The sequence below is a fragment of the Heliangelus exortis genome, chromosome 2 (assembly GCF_036169615.1).
Source record: "Heliangelus exortis chromosome 2, bHelExo1.hap1, whole genome shotgun sequence".
NCBI classification, from domain to species: Eukaryota; Metazoa; Chordata; class Aves; order Apodiformes; family Trochilidae; genus Heliangelus; species Heliangelus exortis.
In genome coordinates, this window is record NC_092423.1 from 60491719 (window position 1) to 60517795 (window position 26077).

A 26077-nucleotide genomic window follows, 5' to 3' on the forward strand; every position below is an offset into this window, starting at 1 on the left:
AGAGAGGTTTTAATGAGTGTGTTTATCCTGAAAGTAGCAACTTCAGACCCAACTTGGCCAAAGAGCCTGCAATAACTCTACCATGGACCTTCGACCCAGAGAGCAGCAGCAGGGGAGGATTACAGTCCTGGTGACACTGAATGTATTTTGTGCAGATGGAAGAATGGGCTGAAATTCTTCCCTTGGGAAATGGGTGTATGGTAAAAGACAATAGGTCTTTGATGCTAGATGTTACATTGGGAAAGACGGATAAAGAAGAATTGGAGATGGCATTCCCATTCAGGAAGATAAGAGATTTGCTCATCTATAGAGCTATTGTATGCCTTTAATGGGATACATACATGCATTAGGCCCCACGACTTCAGTATGTCCACTAAGGCTGCATGATGTCAAAGTACAGGTATGTGGGGTTTTGAAGCATCTTAAGACTTCCAAACCCTCAGCAAACTGGTCAGGGGCACCAACATGTAGCACCATTTGGACACCAAGTACCTTAAAGCTCCAGGTAAGTGTCAAAGAAACAGCATCTCAACCAACTGCAATGGTTCAACTTATCAGTGAGAGCAGGGGTTTTGTGTACCTGTGTGAGTCTGACCTCACTGATTTGCAGCTGTCTCAAAATGAATAGCCCTGGCTAGGGTGGAGGAGCTGGCTGGCCAGAGCTGAGCAGGGGTGACCCCTCAGGATGTGATAAGAGCTATTGGGTGGAGGCTATTCCTCTTCTGAGCACCAGCCTTTAATGCTGGGACATCCCTCCAGAAACTAATGGGGCTGGAGCAGAGCAAGGATGGCATCAGGAAGAAGCCCCTTTCATGAGGGCCAACCTTCAGTGTTGGGATGCCCCTGGAGGCACAATGTACCTGGTTAAGTGGCTGGAAGACAGGAAGAATGGCTTCTGGATGAAGATAAGAATTGATGACTGGGTGGGGGGCTACACCCTTCTGCTCCCCTCCAGGCATCCTGCCTGCTAACGACCCTGGCTGACTGACAGCTGCCCCTTGGGAACAAAAGGACTCAGGGGAATATATTGCTGTCCATGCTCTGACTGTGTTGTCGTTTTTTGACCCACCACCATTTCTGCACCAGACCCTGTCCAGGATCAGAGCCATCCTGAAGAACCTCGCTGGACAGCTGGACCCCTGGTGGTGACTCTCTCTCTCTCTCTCTCTCTCTCATTCTTCCCACCTTCTTACCCTTTATTTCTCCTCTCTTCACTCTTTCTTTTTTTACCATTTCTTACCACTTTTTCTCTTTCTTATATCTTCTTTTCCTCTCTACCTCTTTTGTCTGGTTCTACATTTTTGCCTGTGTCAATTGTCAAATAAAATCTGCTTGCACTCGACCATTTTCTATGGTTGGACTTTGTTTCGCGTATCCAAACAAAAATAAATTTTAATGTTACCTCGGACCGTAACAGTGCCGTTCAGGAAATAAGAAAACACTACAACTATCAACGCCCATCTATGGATTCCAGAGCATAACCTGTCTGCTAAATCTTTCATTTCCCCTTGTCCTTCTCAAAACATACATAATCTCCATAAAATAATCAGCATAGATGTAGTCATGTATTCATATATTCATAGCAACTCACAATGAAAAGTCAGGGACAACTCCAACTACAAGAGCTGATTTCCCTTTGCAGTACCCTATGTCCACTGTAGTTTGAAGAGTGTGCACTACTCCAAACACAGAGTAGTAAGCTTTGAAAAACACCTGAGTGCAAATGGCATTGGACCTATGTAAGGAACCATTACGTGTGCCATGAACTTTTCACATTTTGCAGGCTTATTACAACCAAGAGTTTCTCCCTTCCACAAACAGCTCCTTTACCATACTTTACTATGTTCTGGTTTGCCTTATATACAGCCTATTGCAATGCCCCAACTCAAATTATTTTTTAAAAGTGTCACCAACTTTAAAGAAACACAAAAGCACAGTAACATCACAAATGGTAACAAGGATATGAAGTTATTCTTCTTTCCCTTCTGCCCAAATCAATAAATAAATAAAAAACAATGGAAGTTCAGTCCTGTGTTTCCCAAGTACAGACCAAAACAAAACCCTAGTTACTAGAATTTCTCCTGGAGTTACTAGAATCATTCTGATACATCACAGCTTTCTTCCTCATCATAACAAGATGAGCTGAAGAGCCCTCTGACAGACTGCCTTCAGAAGCCATCCCAAGGGATTTTTAATTGCTAGTAAATAACCACATTCTCAGACAACATTGTTCTTTAAAAAAGAGACTAAACAACAACAAAAAACCCAGAGGTTAAATGATCAACAACAAATCTACTCTATCTCTCAACCAAGTTGAAGATGGGACCACCATGGTGGAAAAGCAAGATTTCCAAACCTGTACTCTTCATGCCAAATATTTTAAAGCAGAATAAAGATCCTAGTGCCAACAGAACATTTTCTATTTCTCATTTCTGTCAAAACTGCCTTTCAAAAATATTTTGCACTAGTAAGATAACAACTCTTCTCCTTTCAATACAGTCACCCCCTCACACACACTCTTTGTGAAATCTTAAATATACAAACTGAAAGTATGGACAATGTCTGCTCTTAGCTCTGCTTCTGTTACTACTTATGTCTCAAGTTAAAGGCCTTTTTGAGATGGGCATCTACCACTTAAAACTGTAAGTTCTTCCACAGCAATGATAGTTAGAAGGCAATGTCCTTATTGCAAAGTTTTTTGGTTTATTGTTTTCACGTCCAGTTCAAAAGAAACTGCATTAACAACCTTATTCCTAACAGAAATCTTTCTGTAAGATATACAAAGCTACAAATAATTTTACTAAACACTGGTTCTAGTTATCAAAATAAAGGCAAAGACAAGAGAGTAATTCTCAGTAATTAACAAAAAAAGATAAATTAAAATCGAACTTCTCCCTTTGTCTTCATATAGAGATATCATTATATTCACTATAACAACCAATCACAGACCAAATTAACTATGCTGCCCCTGAGCTAAAGAGAAATTAATTCACTTTTAGGGTTTTTTCCTATCCTACTAGAGTAAGTCATACTTGCAAAAGCCAGTCTTAGATATGAGAGAGCACTCTTGCAAATATTTGTGTAAATTCAGGCTGCAGAGTGGAAAGGAAAGTTTCCCCCTTTAAACTGTAACTAACAATGCAATATCATCTATACTGAATAGTGTGACATTTTACAGGTCCTGCATGTCATTTCTGGGTGCTGTGTTAATTTATAGGCTTTAATGTCGCTAAGAATGGTAGACGGAAAAAAAACTGAGATAAAATATTTTTAGTGACAGCACCAATTAAATAAAAAATTAAGTAGCACGAAGTCCATCTCTACTACAAATTTCAATAAATGAAATAAAATGAAGACATGTTCTTCTTAAGTCCAAACTACAATTGTACTTCTAAATTACTTCAAACAACTGCATCTTGTATGATCTACTAATTGAAATGAAAGCTTTGGAGCATTTTTGTTGTTGCTGTTCCTGTAAAATCTTAGCTTCAAACTGAATTCATGACACTGAAGAGGAAACATGTTGACCTTTATATAATTTTAACACAGAAATAAATGTGCTGTCACCTGCTCTGACTTAACATAATACAGTACTGTGTCACTGTAATTCTCACACACTGAATCCAATAACAGTCCTGCAATCCCAACATGCTTTTACAAATTCATCCTGTTTTAATCTAAAGCAGGACTAATGAAAAATCTTTGTTAGGTTGTGCTTTGACTCTTGGGTTTTCACAACTATATTATAAAGGTGATTCAATTCAAGTACAGCTAAACTTCACCCCAAATGATACTGTAGACACACTACCTACCAGTTAAATGAAGTAAAAAAACCTCTGGCTATCTTTTCAAGGTAAAGCTTGATAATTGTATAACAACTCAGTCAAGAATGGATTTAATTCTTCAGACAGACTCAACTTCAAACAAAATAATCATTCCTATTTGCCATTCTGCTTAACAGTGTGAACTAGGGAAACAACCACCAAAACCTGAGCTGTGTTCATGTAATTTAAATGCTCTAGTCTGTTACACTTCTTCCACTTATTTTAATAAAGTTTGTATTTCTCTGTCTTCTAGCAAATACATTGTGGCATTTTAAAGAATACAGACATCATCATCCTGGATGGAGCCTGGATATTTTCAATCTACAACAGGCACTGGAATTCAGTTCCACCATTAGTATCAGTTTCATTCTCCCCTGATGTCACAACCAAACCAAATCACCCTGGATGCAAGAAGGTTTAAGTGCTGCATAATGCACAAAGACTAATGGGGGTGGCAGGCCTCTCCGCTGCTTTTTATAAAATTGAGCTATTAAAACTTTTATGAATACCTTTGATTTCTAATTGATAAAGATACATACCCCTATAATGCTCAAGCCTTTCAGGTAGTCCTGACGAGGTTGGGCTTGTGGCACACAGCCTGCTAGAACCACTTTCTTCTTCCCTTCTTGGGCTTTCCTAAAGAAGGGCAGACAGAAAACGTGTTAATATTTTCAAAATCTATCATTTTCAGCACTAAGTAGCCATACTGTGCAGGTGACACAGGAAAGCAACCATAATGAAAACATTCCCAAATCAGAAACAACTTGTATACATTTGAACCTCAGAATCCAAACCAGAGAACCCCATATGAAGCTAGCAGATTACAGTAGATGGGGTTCAGTCTGGGGAGTACCCACAGGTATCTGCTGTACCAAATATCAGACTATCTACTGTGATCTTGGACAAAATTACGATGTCAAAGCCCTAATGAAGTTCAGTTAACTCCTATTTGTCACAATGATAGCAGAGAATCTGGTCAAGAAAGAAAGGACAGAGATAATAAATGCAATTCAAGACAAGTTACACAGAATGCAAGGGACGGATGATGTGAGTAGGAGTGACTAGCTCAGAATATATTTATGTAGTACCAGTCAGAAATTACCAATTTAACCAGTCTTCTAGATGCTTAGTAAAAATAAAGTTTAAAAAAACCAAAAACATATTGAACTTTTCCAGGCTTTAACTGCTTGCCTTCAGCAGAGAAACATTTGTATTGATAATAACTTCTGTAATTAAATCCTTAGCTTTGGTGCTACCTTAGCACCAAGTAGAAACCCCAACCACCATGATTAAATAGTTAACACTGTTCATTTCACTAGTAATATTTTGACTCACTTCGAATTCAACACTGAGTATCTTGAAAGCCCTGAACAAAACTATCAGCTGCAGATCATATTGCAGTGAGATTCAAGAACGACTCAAGAGCATCCAATAACACATTAACCCCAAAAGACTACTGAATTATAGCATTCAAACCTGTAGAGAGACATTGATTAATTTTAGCAGATTTGCAAGGTCTGATACATTATGGGTTGTTCTAAGAACTATCTTTCATAGTTGCACTGTGTATCACAACCCCCTGGCAGACTTCTCTCATACTGGAACCTTGTAAATGTACCTTTTTTCCAGTAATATTTGGATTCACAAAGTGTTTAGTGTTATGTTGGAACAGGCTAATACATGTCATAACATTTTTCATTAAATTATTTTTTCAAAAATACACAATTGCTTGGTGTTATACTCTTTAGGTTGCTTGAGCTGTCTCTGAGCTGAATGGATTTGAGAAAGTGATGCTCAACAAGCACAACAAGGATGCTACACTGAGTATCTGAAGATCTCCAACAAACACAAATTTAACAAAAAGAAAAAACAACAAACAAATAAATAAAAACCCCAACAGACTGGCTCCACACATAGTGTCACTACTCACAATTTTAACCATACTTATAATAGGGACACACATTAAAGCTCAAATGAAATCTCACAAGAACACACAAAATGTTAATATTAAAAGAGCTCATGGGTCATCTTGGCAAATACTTTGTGCTGGATGCTGCACTAAAAATGAGGTCTTTTGAAGGAAAAAAATACATATCCTATACACAAGTAAGAGTAAATTAACAGAAAAATGTATTACACCTATTACAAATGCAGCAAACCTCTATAAAATATTCCATTTTCTTTTAGTGAGGCTTCCAGGAAATCTTAATTTATCACACAGAGTGTCATTCGTCCTCTGCTTGCATGCTAAGATGTATAATACAAATGCAAATCTTTTCATCTCTTCCATGCATCTCTATCCTACTTTTGTTGATAAAGAACTATGATGAAAAGCTAGTTTTGTTTATTTCATAGGCAGGGAACTCAGAAACATGTCTCTGAAATCTGCACTCCTTCTTCTCTGTCAGTAATAAATATTTAAGGGTTTTTCGAAACTTCAATAAAGGTCACCTACTTCCACAAATCCAAGTTAAAAATGAAATAAAAATAGCTACTCCGTGCATTACCTAAAAATGTCACATACCACCATGTGACACTCGACCAACTAAAAGGATAAAAATCACTACTTATGTAGTCTAACAGACTCAACCTAATGCCTTGAGGCAAGAGAGTAAAACCTGTCTCCAGCAAACAAAGCACACAGCCTCAGGCAACTCAGCATCTGGTATAATCTGCTGCTAGATACAGCTTCCTCTATCTACTCGAAAACCTGCAACCACTACAGAAGAAAAAGCTTTTATGCAAGTCTTTATCTAAGGGGAAAAATAAACAGTTTCCCTTGACACTTTAAATGGCATTTTAATGTTATTTCACAGCTTTAACATTCTGTCGTATCTTCAGGGACTATAATTGGAGCTAGGGGGAAAAAGTTAAACTGAATATTCTTCATAATAAGCATTGCCTTAATTCAACTTTTTAAAAGTTGTATAGGTCTCTACAGAATAAAGGATTTTGTACATCGAGATTTTATTTTTTCCTTTTGCTTTAGAACGCAATTAAGTGGAAATGTCAGGATTAAATTTTCGATCACAGTCAATTTTCATTACATCTGTAGTACACTGCATGGTCCATGAAACCCACAATAAATGAAAAACTATTGTGAGGGAATTATGAAAATTTTGGCCTCATTTTCAGGAAACCACTTCTCAAAATACGTGTTCCAGTACTACATTTTCACCTCCTTTTAAAACTGTTTAATGAGCCCTCCACATATTAGTAAAAGCCTACAAAAATTATTCTTCAGAAATCTAGTCAGCACAGCAATTGTATTAGAAAAGCCTATACCCTTCAAAACATGAATAGTAATTAGAATAACACCTCATGGAATCGAATAGTTGCATGAATAAATGCATCTTTCCTTTTAAACACCCTCTATATTTTTCATTTACATGAACTTTACCTTGAACTTTCAATTTAGTTGACTCAGGAAACATTTTCTAGAAATACACTCTTTTGTAAAATCCACTTACAAGTTATACACCTGAATAGAAATTTAACTAGAGCAATTCTGTTGTGAACAAAAGAATTATTTGAGCTACTTTCTAAGAGTGGGAAACAAAAAAAAACAAGTGAGAAAAACAGGGGCATGAAAGAAGTACTGAACACAGTAGGCTGAATAGGTATAGCCATTGCAACTATAATTGTACTATCAGACTTAGTGAAAGAAGTTAAATGTATTCTGTTTTTTAGAAAGAAAAGTTTAAGACTTAATTGAGGAGAAACTTCTGCCCTGCTTATGTGCACTTCTATTTACATCATTAAGAAATTGTCAAACTGGCACATGCTGCTCACAATTTTATATAACTGTTGTTGCATGATTCCTCTACTTTTTCTCAGCTCCGAGAGGTCAGTAACACAAAGATAAAGAAATGCCTCCCACCCTTCAAGAAAGACCTCGTAAGTGTTTGCTGTATCAACACTGTGTGTATAACAACACTGCTGGATACCAAGGCAGCTCGTGTACAAACCTCATGCTTTCTGTGACTCACACAGCTACTCAGGTGGAATTGCTACAAAAAAGTTAGAGACCTTTCCCTGATGTTCAAATATAAGGAAAGCAATAAAAAAGAAAGAAGTGAAAGCAGAGAAGATGGGCTAAGTTTAATGGAAGACAATCTGTGACACTGCAAGTAATGGCTGACTTGCTCTTTGCTGAGAGGAGAGATGCCAGATCATCACTGCTGGATTCTTTTCCATAAGCAGAGCTGTCCACTGGAATTTATTATTTGTGAACTCTTAGGTGAATGCTTAAGCTTTTAAGGAGACACCATTACTACTCACCAAGATAACCTACCTGCACACTTAGAAGGCATAGCAGGCACCTGAAATTAAAAGCACAGAGCAAATCTGGCAAACTACACAGTGGTCAGCATGAAACATGCAATTTGCTCTGATATCAGATATGTGAAACTTACAATTCTTTTTTTCCTCCAAAATTCCTTTTTGGTGGAATTAAATAGTGAAGAAGTGTGTTTAAATAATGAGCAGAAGGCTATTTGCAGTAGAAGGACTAAGTAACAGTCAAGTGCAAGAGAAGACCCAAGGGCAGATTCTTCAGACAAAGCAATAAATTAGGGGTACAAGTGCTTTGCAGTGATAGTAGTTGGGAAATATTCACAAAATAATATGAGGAACTATTTCTAATGTCAAAGTACAATTGTTATCTGAAATAAAATCAAAGTATTTCTTCCTGAATCCTACTAGGCAGATGACAACTGACTACACTGTTGAGTAAGTTTTTATATCAGTGACCTATTTCTACCAAACACAACACTCGTTTACCTGTTATTTTATCAGCATAAGCCTAATGGCTTTCATTTTCACTTGTATGTTTAAATCAAATTGTGCAATTCACCAGTGTAACATACTCAGACCACTCTCATGGCCTTTACATTACACAAAATCCTCAACACTCCTCTTAACAGGTATTTATAAATCAGTGGGAGGCCGGTGTCTAGAAAAACCCAAAGAAGTATTAGCACACATGAAGAAGCTCTGTTAAGGTCACTGGGGCTGAATACAGTATAAACTATATATATATGGGCTATAGGTTTATAATGAGATCAGGTTGCCAAAGGTTATAATAATTAAAATTAAAATTGGGGGGTACTACTTCCCGGGCTGCAGAAATTATATTGCAATGTCTCTAGAAAAAAAGAATAGCTATTTGGATAGAGACTCATATGTGTGAAAGATGTTGCAGCTGCCTCATCTGATAAATTAATCAATTGGAAGCCACAAGTTTTGAAGAGAGTACAGCAACCCTGGAATGAAAAAACGGTGCCTGTACAGCATCTGGAATACATTTCCAAAAATCCATAAAGTCGCATAGCTATTTTCTGTTTGAAAAATTATAAATGGTAACTTAAACTGTGCTTTTCCAGATTTGGAACCAACCTAATGTCTCATTACTACTCAAGGCTTGCTCCCTATCCTCCCTGGCTGTCATTACTGCTCCTACCTTTCTGCACCTCCTATCCCTCCCTCTTTCTCATTTCTGGCCATCTGATATCACTCCTCTGCTCCAAGCTCTGCAGCTCGCTGGACCCTTCCAGAGTGCCATTTAATTCATCAATACAGGAGAAACCAATTGAAATGGGTTTAGAAGGGTTTTACCATTTTACTGCATTAAGTTAGCTCATGAGAAAAGGGCAGCAGCAGAGCCAAAAAAAATGGTCAAGGGAAAGCTGCTGGGAAGGAAGCAGAGAAAAAGATGGGAACTCCTCAGTTTGTTGGCAGTGGGCTTTACAAGCCTTGTGACACCTCTGAGACAGGTTGCAAAATGCTGAGCAGCATGGGTGAATAAAAAGCATGAGAAAAGTAAAAAAACCCCATACACGTTGTGCTTTCGAGATTGAGGCAGATCCATAATCAAAGGAATCTGGAAAACCTGAGGAAAACTTGTCAACATTATGAATTTGAGTACTGTTAAAATCATGTCGGCAAAACCACTTGAGTCTGCCTAGGGCTGCCAGCTCCTTTGTACACTCCTCCAGACCCTGAAGAAGTACCATGTTTTCCTTGTGAAGCACGTGAAAATGTAGAGTTCATTTGAGCACACAGACACAAATGATGAAGTTTTCTTGTTGCAGCTTAGCAGTTTGAATGGACCACAGGCCTAGGGACAGAATTACTCTCTATTCCACCCCCCAAAGGGAAGACAAAAAGAGAATAAAGACCAGAGACTTTGAGTTGGAAACTGAAAACAACTGGATACAGATTTTCTAACACAGGGAAAAGGTAATAACACAAGGGATAAAGTAACTAAGAATACAAATATATAGAAATAGAAATATATATATATATATATACATATATATATATACACACAACCCAACAGATAAGGGCTCTGATGAGCATGTGGCAAGCCAGTGGCTAAGGACAGCAGCACAGGCAGCAGGCAGCAGAAAGAAAAGAGGGAGGAGCTGCTGACTTTCCTGATCTTTACAGAGTATGGCAGGAAATGGGAGGGAATTTCAGTATCTGAAGGGGGCCTAAAGGAAGGCTGTTTGATGGTTGATGGAATGTTTGCAAGGCCCTGTAGTTATAGGATGGTGCAGAATGGTTTTAAATTAGAGAAGAACAGATTTAAACTGGATGTTAGGACAACGTGCTTTGCCATTGAGGACAGTGGAAAAATGAAACAGGTTGCCCAGGGAGGTAGTTAAGACCTCATCCCTGGAAATGTTTAAGGTGAGGCTTGACACGGCTCTGAACAACCTGATCTAGTTGAGGATGTCCCTTCTTACTGCAGGAGATTTGGACTAGGTGACCTTTAGAGGTCCCTTCCAACCCAAATTATCCTATGATACTACTATCAACAGTGTTCGTCCTCTTACACTGCTAAACAGCAGTGGGCATCAGGCACCAGGCACCATCACAAATCCCTCTACCTCTTACCTAGTGAACATTACAGTCTGGTTATACTGTACAGGACTAGTTAGACACCATCAAACCTTCAATAGCTATCTTGGGTATTTTATTCATGGGTGGCATCAGTGGTTTGTAGAACATATTTGCTAAAACCTTGAGAAAAACTTTATTTCTGCAGTATGTCACAAATGTTTAGGCTCCTACCATTCTTCTTCAGACAAAATGCTAACATATTTGCTACTCTGCAATCTTCAGTTTTTATGAGTTTTGTCTTTAAGCACATTCCTCGTAGGATGTTCTATTAAGATCCTGAGTTCCTACACTCTTTTTCTTACCATGAAGCAAAAATGATGACTTAAACTGAAACTAGGCATGCAGAGAACTATTAGAAGTAAATATACTACACTGTTAAAAAAATATTCACAACTCATTAGATTCTTACCTACTCAGTGAAGTTACTTAAGACTATAATTAGGCAAATGCCTAATCACTGTCTTAGATAAGGTTCTCTTCCTGTAGTAGGCCCTTTAATACCTTTTCTCCATTCAAAACCTTTAACATGCTTCAGTGAAATCTGCAAAAAATTTCCTTCCTTTAACTCTTCTGAAGGCAAATACTAAACACTAATATCTACAGAGTCACTCCTGAACAGACACACTGGACTAGATGATGTCCCCATCTGTGACTAATGCAGATTTACAATTGAGTGGAGCACTTTGACTGCTCTTTTGGTAATAACTGCAAGCCAAAATGTATCACAAAATAATATCTGAGAAGACAACGTTTTCCATAATTATTTTCTGTAATTCCATTTGTTTTATCAATTTTCTGGATTGAATAAAGGAAACATTCTATTACTACTACTTAAAGCAACTTACATGAGGCTCTAAAAGCCTATACCAGCAGCCCTCACATAACTCTGACTATCCCCCAACACTGGCTGCCTTTTCTTACCCCCTCCTTTCACTTCCCATCTTAACCTCTCTAATGACAGCAGTAACTTAAACTCTGAACTTCTCTGGGGCACAGAGCACCAGATATATTGAAGTTCTGCCAACTCAGGATTGCAAAAGCAGAGGCTGCTGACAACCACACTATCAGGAAGTGCTGCAAGTGGCAAAGGCTGGAATTACTTCTGCACAACCTTGAGGTTCTGTCTTTTACTACACAAATGACAGAGTGCAGTAACATTCTAAAAATATTTTACCACCTTTCTACAATTCCACTTTCATGATAGCCTTCTTCATCAAGGATCTAAGAAAATAAGAGTAATGACAGAGTTTTTAGAAAAAGCAGAAATACCTCCAAACCTACAGCAGTAACTTTACCTTCTACCACTACTTTCCTCCTTCAAGTGCAAGTATTTTTCCCACTCACTCTACTACTTTGAAAATACAAGACTTCATTCTTGCCCTTCAAACTTGAAAATTTTTTTTCAAACATAGATGAACTGTTTAATCTAATATACTTATCTCAAAAACAGTGAAAGGAAATCTACTGTAAATTCACATGGAAAGGGACATTAAACTTCTGACAGATCGAAGAAATGTAAATAAGAATTGTTACAGTGAAATTTCATATAAGCCAATAGACTCCCATTCTATTTCTGTGTTCTTTCTAGACATACCTTTGTAGGAACTGTGTTCTATTATAGTACTTGTGGCACTTTTCTCCTTCATGTCTTTTTAACTGACCATTTGTTCTGCTTTATTTTCCCACTCTTAGTTGTATTCATCTATTTAAACATAAAAGAAATGCGATTTAGGGAATACTATTATTCTAATTAATTCATGAAACACTACATTGCCTCTTAGGTTCAAGGTCCAGGCAGGCTTCAAGTTACGTGCATGCATGTCCAATGCTTGTAATATAAAACCTTGTTGATACAATGCTAAAAAATGAAATTAGTGTTGAATGAAAATGAAATAATCTGATTTCCCCCTCACCCCCCAGAAGTATAGTATGCCACTCAGTCTACCTACAAAATTAAAAAAAAAGGTCATTAGGAGAGATTCATGTTCTGGAAGCTGAGTACTCTTCCTCTTTTGTTTTGTCAGGGTTTTTTTTTGCTTGGTTTGGTCCAGAGTTTACAGAGATTATTTCATACAGAGCAGTATGTAGTACTGACAATATGTTCACTTGAGTCATCAAAATTAAATCCCTTTAAGTGTCTATGCTGTGAGATTTCTGATAAAAAGTCAAGGACAACAAAGGAACTTAAGAACCAGCTCATTTCCTCTTAGACATCATCAGGACAGCTGAGGCAGAAAAGCCACACACCTGTAAAGTACTAAAAATTCTGACCATCAAGGCTTTTTGTTACTAAAAACCAGATAGCTAAGATCACTACACTAAAAGAAAATTTAAAAAGTGGTCTTGAGGGCCACTCAATATAATTTACATTCAGTTCTTGTAACTTATGCTTAAGCATGGAAAGGAAAAAAGTGCTTTTAGAAGGCACAAAGCTCAACACTGCATAAAGCAGTGTAAGATGGCATTAGTGTAGTCCCAGTGTGAAGCTGGACTGATCAGAATAGCTCCATCTGCTCAAGTCACAATCTATGTAACATGCTTGCTTCAATTCTGGTTTGACTTTCTGATGTGTATGGTTGGAAAAACATTTGTAAGGGAGCTGGAGAGCACTGAAAGAAGGAAAAGAAAGGGACAAGCCCTAGAAGTAGCTGAGAAATTAGTATGAGTTTAATCCTCTATATCTAGTTCAAAATGTATTATTTAAAGAGCTAAAAATTGCAGAGCTGAAGGGGTAATTTCTCTAGGCATATTAACTTGCCTAAGAATGTCTCCTAAAATAACTGGGATATCGTTCTAGTAGTTTTCATCATAGATAATGTTCTACAAGTTCAATACACTGCCAGGCATTTCATAGGGATAATAATAATAAATGCATGGGATCATGAAAGTTTTAGGTCATGTGCACATCTGGAACAACTTGGAGAAATCAAGTGACAAACATTAGTTCCTAAGTACTGACAGTAAATATCTCTCACAAACAGCAACCCAATGTGGCTTGAGTATAAATATATTCACGTGACAATTTATACTTCTGTTTTCTTCTCCTTCCTCCCCCAAATATCCCGCAAACTTTAAGTCTTACAGATAAATACCACCATCTTTATGGCACCTCTTTAACTATACATACACAGAGATGTAGCCTGAGGAATCTCCTACTTTTGAAGAATATTTAAATAATAATAGTAATACTATACAATACTATGTAGAAAGCTTGCAGCATATAATCAGTAGCAGTAACTAACATTCAGTAAACCACATATAGCACTCTACTAGGATTTTACTGTTCTATCCCCCTTCCCATCATCAGAAATATCAGGAGAAAGGCCTCACTACATAATGCTATTTATTGATCAATGACTTTCTAAAGAAAGAAAAAAAATCTGAGAGTAATGAATAAGCTGTGAACACTATTTTGTAAATCCTATGTAAAACAAGATAGGTGCTTTACAGAGAAAGTTTCTGTGACAATCTGTAATAAGAATTTTAAAAAAACAACAAACCCAAATAAAAATATCATAATGAATTTTTACTTCTAAGCAATATTAATTGCTCAAACAACATTTCCTATGCAACTGCTTCACATTTTTAATTCATTTCTATTTTTAACACAATAGACGTCTCTGCAGTCTTCAAGACTCCTCACACCAGGAAACAGTATTAAATAGTGCAATGCTCTGTATTAAATCCACTTAACGCAGCTCAGAAATTTACTGAATCTCGCTGGAAATTATTTTCCTGTTATGAAAATTGGAAAAAGTAATCCACCTGCCCCTACCAGAAGTTTCAAGGAAACTCTTTTCTACCATTTTCAAACACTGCAGAATTTGAGAGGGTGGGAGAAGTGCAAACTGCACAACTTACACTTTTTTTTTTCTTTCAAATTTCCATAGTGACATAAATACACTTTGCAGAATTTAATTGCACTTTGTGCATAGCAGGTTTTCTTTGGAATAATACTTCATTAATAAACATCATTATTTTTTCCTGCCATAACCTATAGATAAAGATTCAAGTGCTCAACAATAAATTCTTTATGTGACTGAGCCTTTGTTCTGAACAGTCTGCACACAGGAAGTAGAATCTTGTTTTTAAACAGGTGCCAGAGGGAGTCAGAACTTCTCTTTTAAATAAAGCTCATATTGAGAAACTGAGCAGCACAGCTCCTGAAGCTCCTTGCAAAATCTGAGCCCCATTGATCAACTTTTCATGCCTCTTGCTACCGGACAACACATTCCAGGTTTCTCTAGCACTCAGGGAAGCAAAGTGTGTGTTAGCTTTACCTAAGATGATACAACACTCCTCCTCCTGTATCTGTATCTGTAGGATATAGGCCACCTGTATCAGCAGAAGGTAGATTAGATTCTTCATTAAGGAGCAGTAATCATGTACTGAAATGTGTTACATGCATACTTATTCCAAAATAAAAAACACAATTTCAGAAGTAAAACAGTAAGTTCTGCGTCATTGTTGCCAGCAGCAAAAAACCATTAAGAAATTAATATCTTACGTTGCTTACCTGGTTTTAATAATCTCATTCCATAGAGCTAGATGGTGCTGCACTGCTCACTTACCCACCTCTTTTTTAAACTAGAGCTCCTACCCTGTTCTCTGCCTTCATCATGCGTCAAGTGAGGGCCAGACCTACACTGATGACCTCCAGAAGACTTGAAAGCCTTCATTCCCAATGAACTCTCCTTAACATGGTGTTATAGCTACATTTCCCCTCCCTAGTCCCATAAACTTACAAAAATTACCCTTATTTTCCACCTACCCTCACAATATATATCCATTTACAGAATACCCACTTTATTATTTCTGCCAGTATTTGCCACTGCCTGAAAAAGCTATCAGATACTGTATTACATGCAACTGTCTTCCCTCTTATGGGAATTAGGCAGGCTCAGACAAGATCCTATGTGTAAAGCAAGTGTAGCTTAAAGATACGTTGGTACAATGTATTTATTTTTTTAATTATTTCCCTCTCTGTGGCAATAGTTGTACCCAGAATGGCACTGAGATCAATAAACCCTGTTTTCACAGTTTGAAATGTCTCCAGTATCAGAAACTACAATGTCAACAATACAGATACAAAATTATAAACACAAAAATAGAAAATAATTATTTACTGCAGTAGACTTGTCTCAAACTGTGCCTCTAACAACTTCTAAAATTAAAAGTAACCCAGAGGAAAAAGCAGATAAATATTTCACTATTCATACATTAGCTTTATCAATTTTAAAGCGCAAAACCACAGTGCGTGTGTGGTGTTCACAATGAGTTATAAAATTCAATAGGACTGCTCAAGCTCTAAAACCGTATGAATAATTTGAGACCTTGCACATATTTCTCAAAATTATAAATTTTAAAAAGCCAACTCCATCATTTCATGTTCTGTATTCCAAACTGCCTACATTCTAACACGAGATCAAAATGGGTAATGATACTCTCCACATTTTCAACTTGCTATGCAGTTTAATTAACATGTTAGAGACTATTCCCTCTCTATTGGTATTTCATGTCCTGATGTTGGAGAATTTGCAGCACACTCATTGGATTTAATATTGATCGATACGAGCCACAATGGTTTAATTTTTATTATAAGTTTTCTTTCTTGAAAGCTGACAATAATAAATGGGATGCGTAACTTGAAAAGAAATTGTTTAAGATGCCAGAAGTTTTCTCAGAACAGTATTTCTGTATGCTACTACAAAGGGAAGTGATACTTTTCTAATTTAGGGAGGTCATTGCTGAAGCAATGGAATACAGTCAGTATCTATCCAGCCATCTTCTTCCAGAATTTATCCAATCCATAACACACATGTCAACTCCTAATGGCACCAAAGAAAGTGCCTGGGAGTTGGTTTGAAAGCTTATATTTTCTTTTCTGTTGCTCTCAGACTCCATAGATATACACGTACCTTCTTCCTTCTACCTCTGCAGCACTCCACCTGCCACAGGACCATCAGCCAATATTTCAGAAAGAGCATAAATATGAGACTGGCAGTTCTGTACAAGCCCAAGCAGCACCAGATACTTTCTTCCATTATTATCAACACCAGTTTCATCTATGGACTATAAAGAATACTCCAGTATCTTCTGCCAAGCATACAGCTCTCTCTAGGATAAAGAGAGTTTCTAATCAAATCAACAGGCTAGAGAAGCATAGAATCATAGAATTTTCAGGGTTGGAAGGGGCCTTTAGGATCATGTAGTTCCAACCCCCCTGCCATGGGCAGGGACACCTCCCACTAGATCAGGTTGCTCAGAGCCCTGCCCAGCCTGGCCTTAAAAACTTCCAGGGATGGAGCTTCCACCAACTCTCTGAGAAACCCATTCCAGTATTTCACCATCCTCATGGTGAAGAACTTCTTCCTAATATCTATCTTCCTTAATCTACCCTCTTCTAGTTTGAATCCATTCCCCCTTTTCCTATCACCACCTGACATCCTAAAAAGTCCCTCACCAGCTTTCCTGTAGCCCCCTTCAGATACTGGAAGGCTACAATGAGGTCTCCTCAGAGCCTTCTCCTCTCCAGACAGAATAACCCCAACTCTCTCAGTCTCTCTTCATAGCAGAGGTGCTCCAGACCTCTGATCATCCTCGTGGCCCTTCTCAGGACACACTCCAGCACATCCATGTCCCTCCTGTAACAGGGTCTCCAGACCTGGATGCAGCACTCCAGGTGGGGTCTCACGAGAGCAGAGCAGAGGGGGAGAATCACTTCCCTCGAGCTGCTGGCCACGCTTCTCTTGATGCAGCCAAGGATCTGGTTGGCTTTCTGGGCTGCAAGTGTGCCCTGATGGCTCATGTTGAACTTCTCATCCACCTCCACTCCCAAGCCCTTTTCCTCAGGGCTGCTCTGAAGCCAGTCACTGCCCAGCCTGTAGCAGTGTTTGGGATTGCCTTGACCCAGATGCAGGATCTTGCACTTGGTCTTGTTGAACTTCATGAGGTTGGCATGGCCCCACCTCTCCAGCCTGTCAAGGTCCCTCTGGATGGCGTCATACTTTCCCACTGGTACTGTTTTTTTTAGTATTAACCCAATACTTGCATTCTCCTGGTCTGATAGAATTTTCCCAGCATTCCAAGATTTGTGAAATTCAATATCCATCAACTATTTTAAAAAGTTAGTAGATTTATATGCTTTGTATAAATATGTACAGGATATGATAAAGGTATATGTCCTTTAACATATAAATATAAGGATATAAATATATATCCTTAATGCCACTTTAAAATTGGTAGGATCTCTTTTTTTAGGTTTAATGTACACAGCCTCCCCTTATTTTTAGGGCTCCCTACCACAGATAATAAAATCTACCTCTCTCTGCCAAAGACCTAGGTTATATCACCCTCATTCCATATAATTTTGCAATTTTTTCCCTTATATCCTATATATAGCTATAAAAAGTTTCCTTAGCATCACCTGATCAGACCTTTATCCCGTATTCCCCATGCTTCCTGACTGCAGTATCATGGACAACCTGCGGTTCTGTTCCCACACAAGTCTCAACTTAGTAAAAATTTCTCATCTCAGATAACTACCATTTTCTTTAACTCTTCCTAATGTTAAATACATTCTTGGCTGGGGTTAATCCCCACTGCAGAGAATCATCTTCATGCAGTCACTAGCCCTTATCTAACTATCATTTACGATTTAATACTTTCACCTTGTTCTACCAAACTTCCACCTGTCAAACAAATCTCACTCCAGCAGAAGTTGCTCCTGTGATCCATGTAAAAATAGCAAAACCAGTTCATTTGCATTCCCAGTAAAATCTGATCAATTGAGGGGAGGAGGCAAAATACATCTCTATTTACAAGCAGGCTTCTCAGAACAGTGAAGCAGAAGTTACTATCAACAAGGATTCCTTGCCACTGACAGTGGGAGGGAAGCAGGGAAGGGAAGGGAAATTTACTGAAAATCACCACTGTTGATTATTATAGTAATGAAAATAAAAATATTCTTTAAAAATTCAGTAGAACTGTAACAATGTAAAATCATACAGTCACACAGTATGAATTCAAGAAATTCTCATAAAATCACCACAGAACATGGTTTTACTTGTATACCTAAGTAAAAATATCCTTTTTCTTTCATAGCTCCAACACTTGCACCATGTGATTTAGGAAGCTGAGGAAACTACAGTTTGTTAAAGATTTTTAAAAAGAGCATCTCTGGTAAAGAACAAAATTAATGGAACCACAGACTGATAGTTCAGTTACTGTTTTTCCAGATATTTAACAGCCATTTGCTTTTCAAGAAAAAACGGGGTTTTGCCTTAAAAAAACACATCCAATAAGCCAAATGGCTAAATATTCTCAGCTACTTCCAATGCATGTCTAGCAAACAGCACTGTTTAGAAAACATTCCAAAGACACTAAGAAAAACAAATACCACTTAAAGGTATCAAGAATTTTCAAGCACCCTCTGCATCAACTAAAAGCAGCAGCGAAGTTTCTAATCAACCGCTTAAAAAAAAAAGCACAAAATTGATTATCATAGGCCCCAATAATAATAAAAAAAAATAAATTCATACTTTTGTTAGTTCTGTTACCTCAAACCAGAGTTTTGATTAATGTTTTGAAGTACCCCAATGGCCAACACAACATTTATAACTATAAAGAATCAACAACCTCTCCTAGAGAATGGCAACTAGCAACCAACTGTCACCTATCTGGACATTATTAGTGCATGCCATTCCCCACAGAAACCTGGGATTATTGGTGCAGAATTTTAGAAACCATTACCTTCCACAAAGGTTTGTGATGGAGTGAACTTATCTCAAGCAGGAGAAGTAAAAGTCAGAAAGGCAGCTGGAATGCAAGACCATGTAAACTGTGACAACAAAGAAATCTAACTCCTGTATGTGTGAGCTTCTGGAAAATTTGGCCTCCTTTCTGACAAAGAAGTTTTTACAATAAATCAAAGGTGTTGAGTAGGCTAAGGAGTCATGACAGACATCAGATAATGCTCAGCTGTGGTTCTGAAGAACAACATTTGATCTTGAACCTGGCAATCAGAAGACATCGTTATCAAAACAAAAGCTCCTAAATACCAAAAGAACAGAGATTCACTAATGAATATTGCTCAATAAATAAGAAGTAAATTGAGCTCTGAGGACTACAGGGAAGCATGAAGACATTACCACATTAAGGAATAATTTATGTCATATGAAAAGATTTAGTTATAACAAGTAGGAGATACTGGAAATCTTTCTTTTGCTGTATTTGTTATCTGCACAGATATTTTCATGATTACAAAGAGTGAAAAATTGAGGGAGGGAGGAGTAACTTCTTAATACAAACACATTATCTTATTTTGAAAAAGTATAGTCTACTATGTACCCAAGTAATACTACAAGCTGAAATAAGACTTTCTAGTTTGCCAGAAAGACCTTTGAAATAACCAGCAACTGTTTTATTATTTCTGAATGCAAATTTTCAGTATTTGTGTTCTTTTCACCAACACTTGCAATACAATAGCATTGCACTATTGTAGAAACTATTTTCTGTTGATTTACAAGCCTTAAAGGTGAAAATTTCTGTGAGCTCCCACTGACAAGGTCTCAGCTGAACAATTCATGTAAGCCAGGTCAGAATTCTTTACTTCTCAACAAGATGGATCTGTCCATGTTAAACAGTTTGGCAATTTACAATACTAACACAGAAGGAGCCAAACCCATACCTTAGCTGCAGGGTGGACAGCTTCTGGAATGCTGCTTACCAGCTCAGACCTGGAAGCATTTACATGTGACACCCACTGTGAGCTGGGAACCCTTTTATCAGACTACAGATAAACCAAAAATTAACTTAGAATGTGGAGTAGAAGAGTACTCTGTAAAATCTTACATGAAAACAAAATCATTATCCTTCAGGTAGCCCCTCAGTGGTACTGAATATACCAGTTTGCCTCACAGAAAAAATTCTGAGATCAACCTCAACCAGTAAAACAAAGAGATCATACCAGTATGTATTTGCATGTTTTCCATGTTCTTACACTATGATCTGATTTGTTATCTTAACTTTATTAGGCAAATTTAAGAGTCCTTGTGCTCTTGTACTAATTAAGGACACCTCCTTTATTTCAGCTGTGTTGTTTCTTATATGGTGGTCTTCCCATTAAAACAGGGTCTTAGGAACTCATCAGTAGCTTCAGAGCAGCCTGCCAAACACAAAGCCTTCAGTCAGAAAGCAATACATGTGATGGGCTTAGCACTTCTTTGGAGACTCAATCTACAGGAATATGGCTAGTGTAGGTAGCATGAACCTCCAGTAACAGTGTATTTTACTGTTTTACCCTCAATGTTCTAAAATTGGATGGAAGTTGAACACTAAAACCATTAAAATATTCATTTTCCAGCATAAAGAGACTGCCCAATGTTACTTCTATTCCAATGCCAAAGGTTCATCAAGGCAACCAACTGCAGCACATACTTCATTCCTGCAATTCATTACTGTTTCCCATAGAGCACACTGACTAAAAATGCCCAGATATCCTTGCCTTATTACTTCCTTCCCCTCACTCCAGCTCCTCCTCTATCAGTGCTGTATTTTGCCAAGTGAAAGAAGAGTGCAGTGCAAGTGCCTTGTGCTATTGAGCACAAAAACTTATTTAATCCCTTGCCTAATCACAAGGCAAAATCACAACACACAACACAACAACAAACTCTCTTGGTGTGCTCTGTGCTGAGGTTGCCTTGCTGCACCCGAGCTGGCTCTGCCCAGCCCCTAAGCTACAGCTGTCGGCATTTCACTCCATCAAGAAAATGATGAGGCTCAGAGCAAAATAAAAAACAAGTAGAGACTATGAACAGATGCCTAGCAAGGAATTCAACTGAAGGGAGAACAGTAAGTTGTTAAAACTCAAACATTCAAGAGTGTTCAGAGTTATTTCTTTTTGACCCCCACTGGCAGACAGGTTTTTGTTTGGTTTTAATGGAAAAATGCAGAATTTTTCATGAAGTCACTAACTTCTGCCACACATTTGCTTCCTAATATCTCTTTGTTCCTATTCAAAAGCATTAAAAATTGATAATTATAATTTCTTGTAGGTACACAAGTAAAAACTAGTGAAGCTGCAATCACCACTGTAGTAATTCAACACACCACTGAAGCACATGTAGAACTGAAATTCCAGTAGTGACCTTTTTAAAGTGGATCATGTTAGTTATTTGTGTTGCTTGAAAAAAAAACCCATAAGAGAAAGATTTCAGGTGAGGAGCATAATTACACATCACCACCATAAAAATCTGTGCCTAAGTGGGAATTTGTAAGTGTTTAAATTTTGACTTGCAGACTTCAGTTAGTCTGAAGCTGACTGCTATGTGTTATTAGTACTAGAGAGGGAACAAAGCAAAGCAATTGTAACACTAATTTTTTTTTTTTTTCAGTTATAGTTTCGATGAAGAGTCTTTGCTGCAACTTCCACCGGACTTGTCTACATATACAGAGAATATTCATATATAATCTTTATATGAAAATCTTGACATTCCCTGACCAGTTTGATAATTCAGCATTAGAGAATACAGGCATGCTAGTGGAAACAATGTACTTTTTATTTTGGAAGAGTTAATGAATTCAAATTTGAACCGTGGGACAGATGGAGAAACTGCTAAGCTAACCTGAAATTTCATATTTCAAAGGTTGTTTTCTGGCATGATAATAAATTTTTTTTAAAAAGATAAATCTCCTAGAAACCATGCCTGAGGCAAGTGGAAATCATGTTGGAGCCTGAAAAGCCAACCTTCTGAAGGCTATTTGCCCAGTTCCCAAGCAAGCAGCTGTAATTATCTTCTCAACTACCTACAGCATGCTGTTAAATTTAATGGATTTCACTGTTGGTAGAAGAGTTTACTGCTGCACAGTAAGAGTTAATACATTCCTTGTTGAAAAAAAATTTCAAGAAATCTCTTAAATATTCCTTGACAAGTTACAATATATATTATTGCTACAGTACTAGGGAATAACCTAATAGGCTTCCAGACAAGAACCCTACTACAAGGCTCTCCTTCGAGGTGACTACGCATACATGGAAGCTGGATACATAGCAGATAGATGTCTCTACATGTCATGATATGCTATAGCTGACTACCTCATTGCATGCTAGAATAATCTAGTTATGAAACAAAACAAAACAGAAACCAAACCAAATCCAGCAAAACAGACTCAGAATAATAGTGCTTTGCATCTTACCTATCAGCTTTCTGTCAATCATCCTTCTGTCAAAGAAACATTTTTCTATTGTAACATCCACAAGGTAAATATCCTTTTTTATCACAATTTTATAACCCCCAAAAAATAGAGAGTGATTTTTTTCAAAGTCACTCAAGCAGTAAAACCAAAACCGTGTTCCAAAATCCAGACCATCGTCCTGTTGTGAAAATTTAGCCAGACTCCCCTGGTGGGAAACAAGAAGAGACAGACTGGCTACAACTTTTTCCAGTTCAGTGGACAAAGCTTTCCCTTTAAATGTGTTAGAACACTGGAAGGACCGAAGCCAAAAAAAATATGTAGCATAAAATAAACCACATTCAGACTTTGACTGCCCAAGCACTGCACATACCCTCTGTCTCAGAAAGATGACTGGCCAACATTCAAAGTGATGAGTAAACCAATATCCCTCACTATGCCATTTCTGATACAGTGTGAGGGGTGAAGGCAACCCTTCATTTAACAGGGAGTGAGTTTGGTTTTAAATAACTTGTACTTCATTTTACCTGCTTCACATGACTCAACTTTACAAGGTTAAATCAAAGAAACCTTTTGGGAAATGACAGTGTCGGAGACATTCTCTTCCCAAAGAAAGTACCAAACGTGTAAGAGAGCAAAGCAGGAGTTGCTAATTGGCTCCAGCCAGCTGGCAAGCTCAGATCCTCGAGGCCAAGACCTCCAGTTCAATGGGCCTGAGATGGAAAACTCACTACTTGAGGAAAAACTCTGAGAATCACCCAGAAAACAGACATGCATGCTCTCCTTCCCGAGTCCACGTGGCAACAGTTCCATGAAGCTTAGTAGGACTTTCCACACCAAAATCATTTAGCTGAGCCAAGCCCTGTTGCTTCCACTCTTCCCAGTGCATTTTAGATAAATTTACCATGAGCTATCAATGATAAATTGTCCAAAAAGATCACAGAATTATAGAATGGTTTGGGTTGGAAGGGACCTGAAAGATCATCTAGTTCTGACTCCCCTTCCCTTGGCAGGAACACCTCCTACAAGCTCAGGTTGCTCAAAGCCCCATCCAACCTGGCCCTGAACACTTCCAGGGAGGGGGAATCCTCAACTTTTCTGGACAACAATGGTGAGCATGTATGAAACACACATCTTCATACATACACTGCTCCAGTGAAGACTGTGCATTTAACTGCAGAGTGGATTTAACTTTACTCAAGCATTTTCCAAGATGTCAGTATCAATCAAAAGGAAGAGTTTTCACAATTACTTGTTGTTTTGTTTTTTTCTCATAATAATCACTTAGACATTCTTAAACTACAATTCAGCACTACAGAACTGAGGAATGGGCCTTTATTGTCAAACTGTTAATATTTTATGTTATCAGGTACTTGTAAAGCTCATTTTCTGTATCTACCTTGGAGTATTTCAAATGTTTTTCATATATTTGTCCAATTTAACTACATAGAGGTTTTTTTTCAACAAGCAATGTAAGAGAATTATCATTTTTTCTCCCAACAGAAAATGTTAGCTGTCTGCATCTTAAATTTTAGTATCTTATTTGTACTATGCGTGTACAACACCTGAGAACACTCAGTTTACAAACCTATTACCACAAAAAAAATTGTCTTGGTTGAACAGTTTTCATTTTTCATTTTCAAGCTGTATGAACCAGAGTTTAGTTAGGCTTTATTTCCACAACAGTGTTCAGCTGCTTTTACTGCACTCAAGTTCCTGGTGTGAAACCCATCAAAACACAGGAGTTGCAGGGTGCAAGCCATCAGACAGGTTATAAAGAGCAAGGGGACCTAGCTCTAGGGGGGCTACAGCAGGTACTGAAAGCAGGCCAGCCACACCATCAATACATTCCACATATGCTAAATTATATTGAGATGCAGGGCAGGATTATGCTGCAGCTGACTGCTCCCAGTTTATAAGTCAACTCCTTTTGAAACAACCTGAAGTACCACTGGCTACACCATCTTGTGTTAGAAAAGACAGCCCTACAAAGTGATTTGGTTAGTAGCTGATGAGCTGTTATAATTTAACATACAGTATTTCTCCTGCAGAAATCGCTGTGCCACCACCAACACTAAAATATCAAAAGCCCTTTCTCACAGCCACTTCTTTCACCCATTGCTCCCCAAAGCTGGGAAACGGGGTACACAGCAGGACCACAGGCAAGGGGCAAAATCTGATCCAACTAACAAATGTGATACTTCCAAACTTCTAATGGGAACTTTATGAAATGCCTTGACACCTATGCAAGCCTAAAACATTCCTTGTTTATGTAATCCGTATCCACATGAGAGCTGAAAGCTACTCAAATGCCTACCAGTTCAGCACAAACACAACCAACTCGAGCAGATTCCAGGATGTGTCAAATAATATTGAAAACAAGAATACACGGGGCCAGCATTTGTCAGCGAACAAGCTGATGCAGGAATGCATTTTTGATAGCTGCTCAAAATATGTTTGCTTGTTGGGGTTTTTTGATTGGTTTTGAATTGTCTTATTTACAAAAAAGAAACAAAAAACCAAAAAAACCCCAGAAAAACCCACAGCCAAACAACCCTACACAATATTGCTTTGCTGGTGCTTTTGAAAGTACAGAAAACTGTCAATAAGGCATGTTTAAAAATCATAAAAGGCAAGTGTAATCTAGTTTTCAAATAGTATGAGAGTATATATTGTACTGTTTCCCTTATCGTCTCTAACTTCATTTGCAAGGAGAAGAATATCAGGCCCCACAGTAAAAAAACACATAGTTTCTGTAGTCTAAAAGACAAGTAAATGCAGAAGACAATTTTGAAACTATCACTATCTAAATGCAGGCTACAAAGTACCGTCAATGTAGTTCAAAACCAAAAAAATAGGTTGAAACTGTCATTTATTGCAAAGGAAGGAACAGGAGTGTATGCTTTTTCTTCAGTACCTATTTTGCAGTAAAGGCTTTTCCCATTCTTATAAAAAATTAAATACAATACACAACACAAAAACCTGTTCCACATTTAGTACTTTATGATGAAGTTCTGAGCAAATTGCACAACCAGGTGCTGCTTCTAACCTATCCTTTGGCTTCCTAACCAGTACTAGTCCTCAAAGCCAAACAAACCAAACACAAGAAAACAACTAAACAGATGAAAAAACAGAATATAACGGCCAAAAATACA

The 26077-nt window shown here is 37.8% G+C and overlaps 1 protein-coding gene across 5 annotated transcripts in view; it reads right to left on the reverse strand.

Annotated features, from left to right (window-relative positions):
- The window catches only part of CDKAL1 (CDKAL1 threonylcarbamoyladenosine tRNA methylthiotransferase), a 384171-nt gene that overhangs the window by 264953 nt on the left and 93141 nt on the right, over positions 1-26077 (reverse strand). For 4 of the 5 annotated variants that reach the window (XM_071736322.1, XM_071736325.1, XM_071736324.1 and 1 more), the window contains one exon: positions 4364-4460. In XM_071736322.1, the coding sequence (XP_071592423.1) occupies positions 4364-4460 (97 nt within the window). Of the gene's footprint in view, positions 1-4363; positions 4461-8105; positions 8147-26077 lie in introns of all 5 variants that reach the window. The other variant, XM_071736326.1, reaches the window with a different exon arrangement.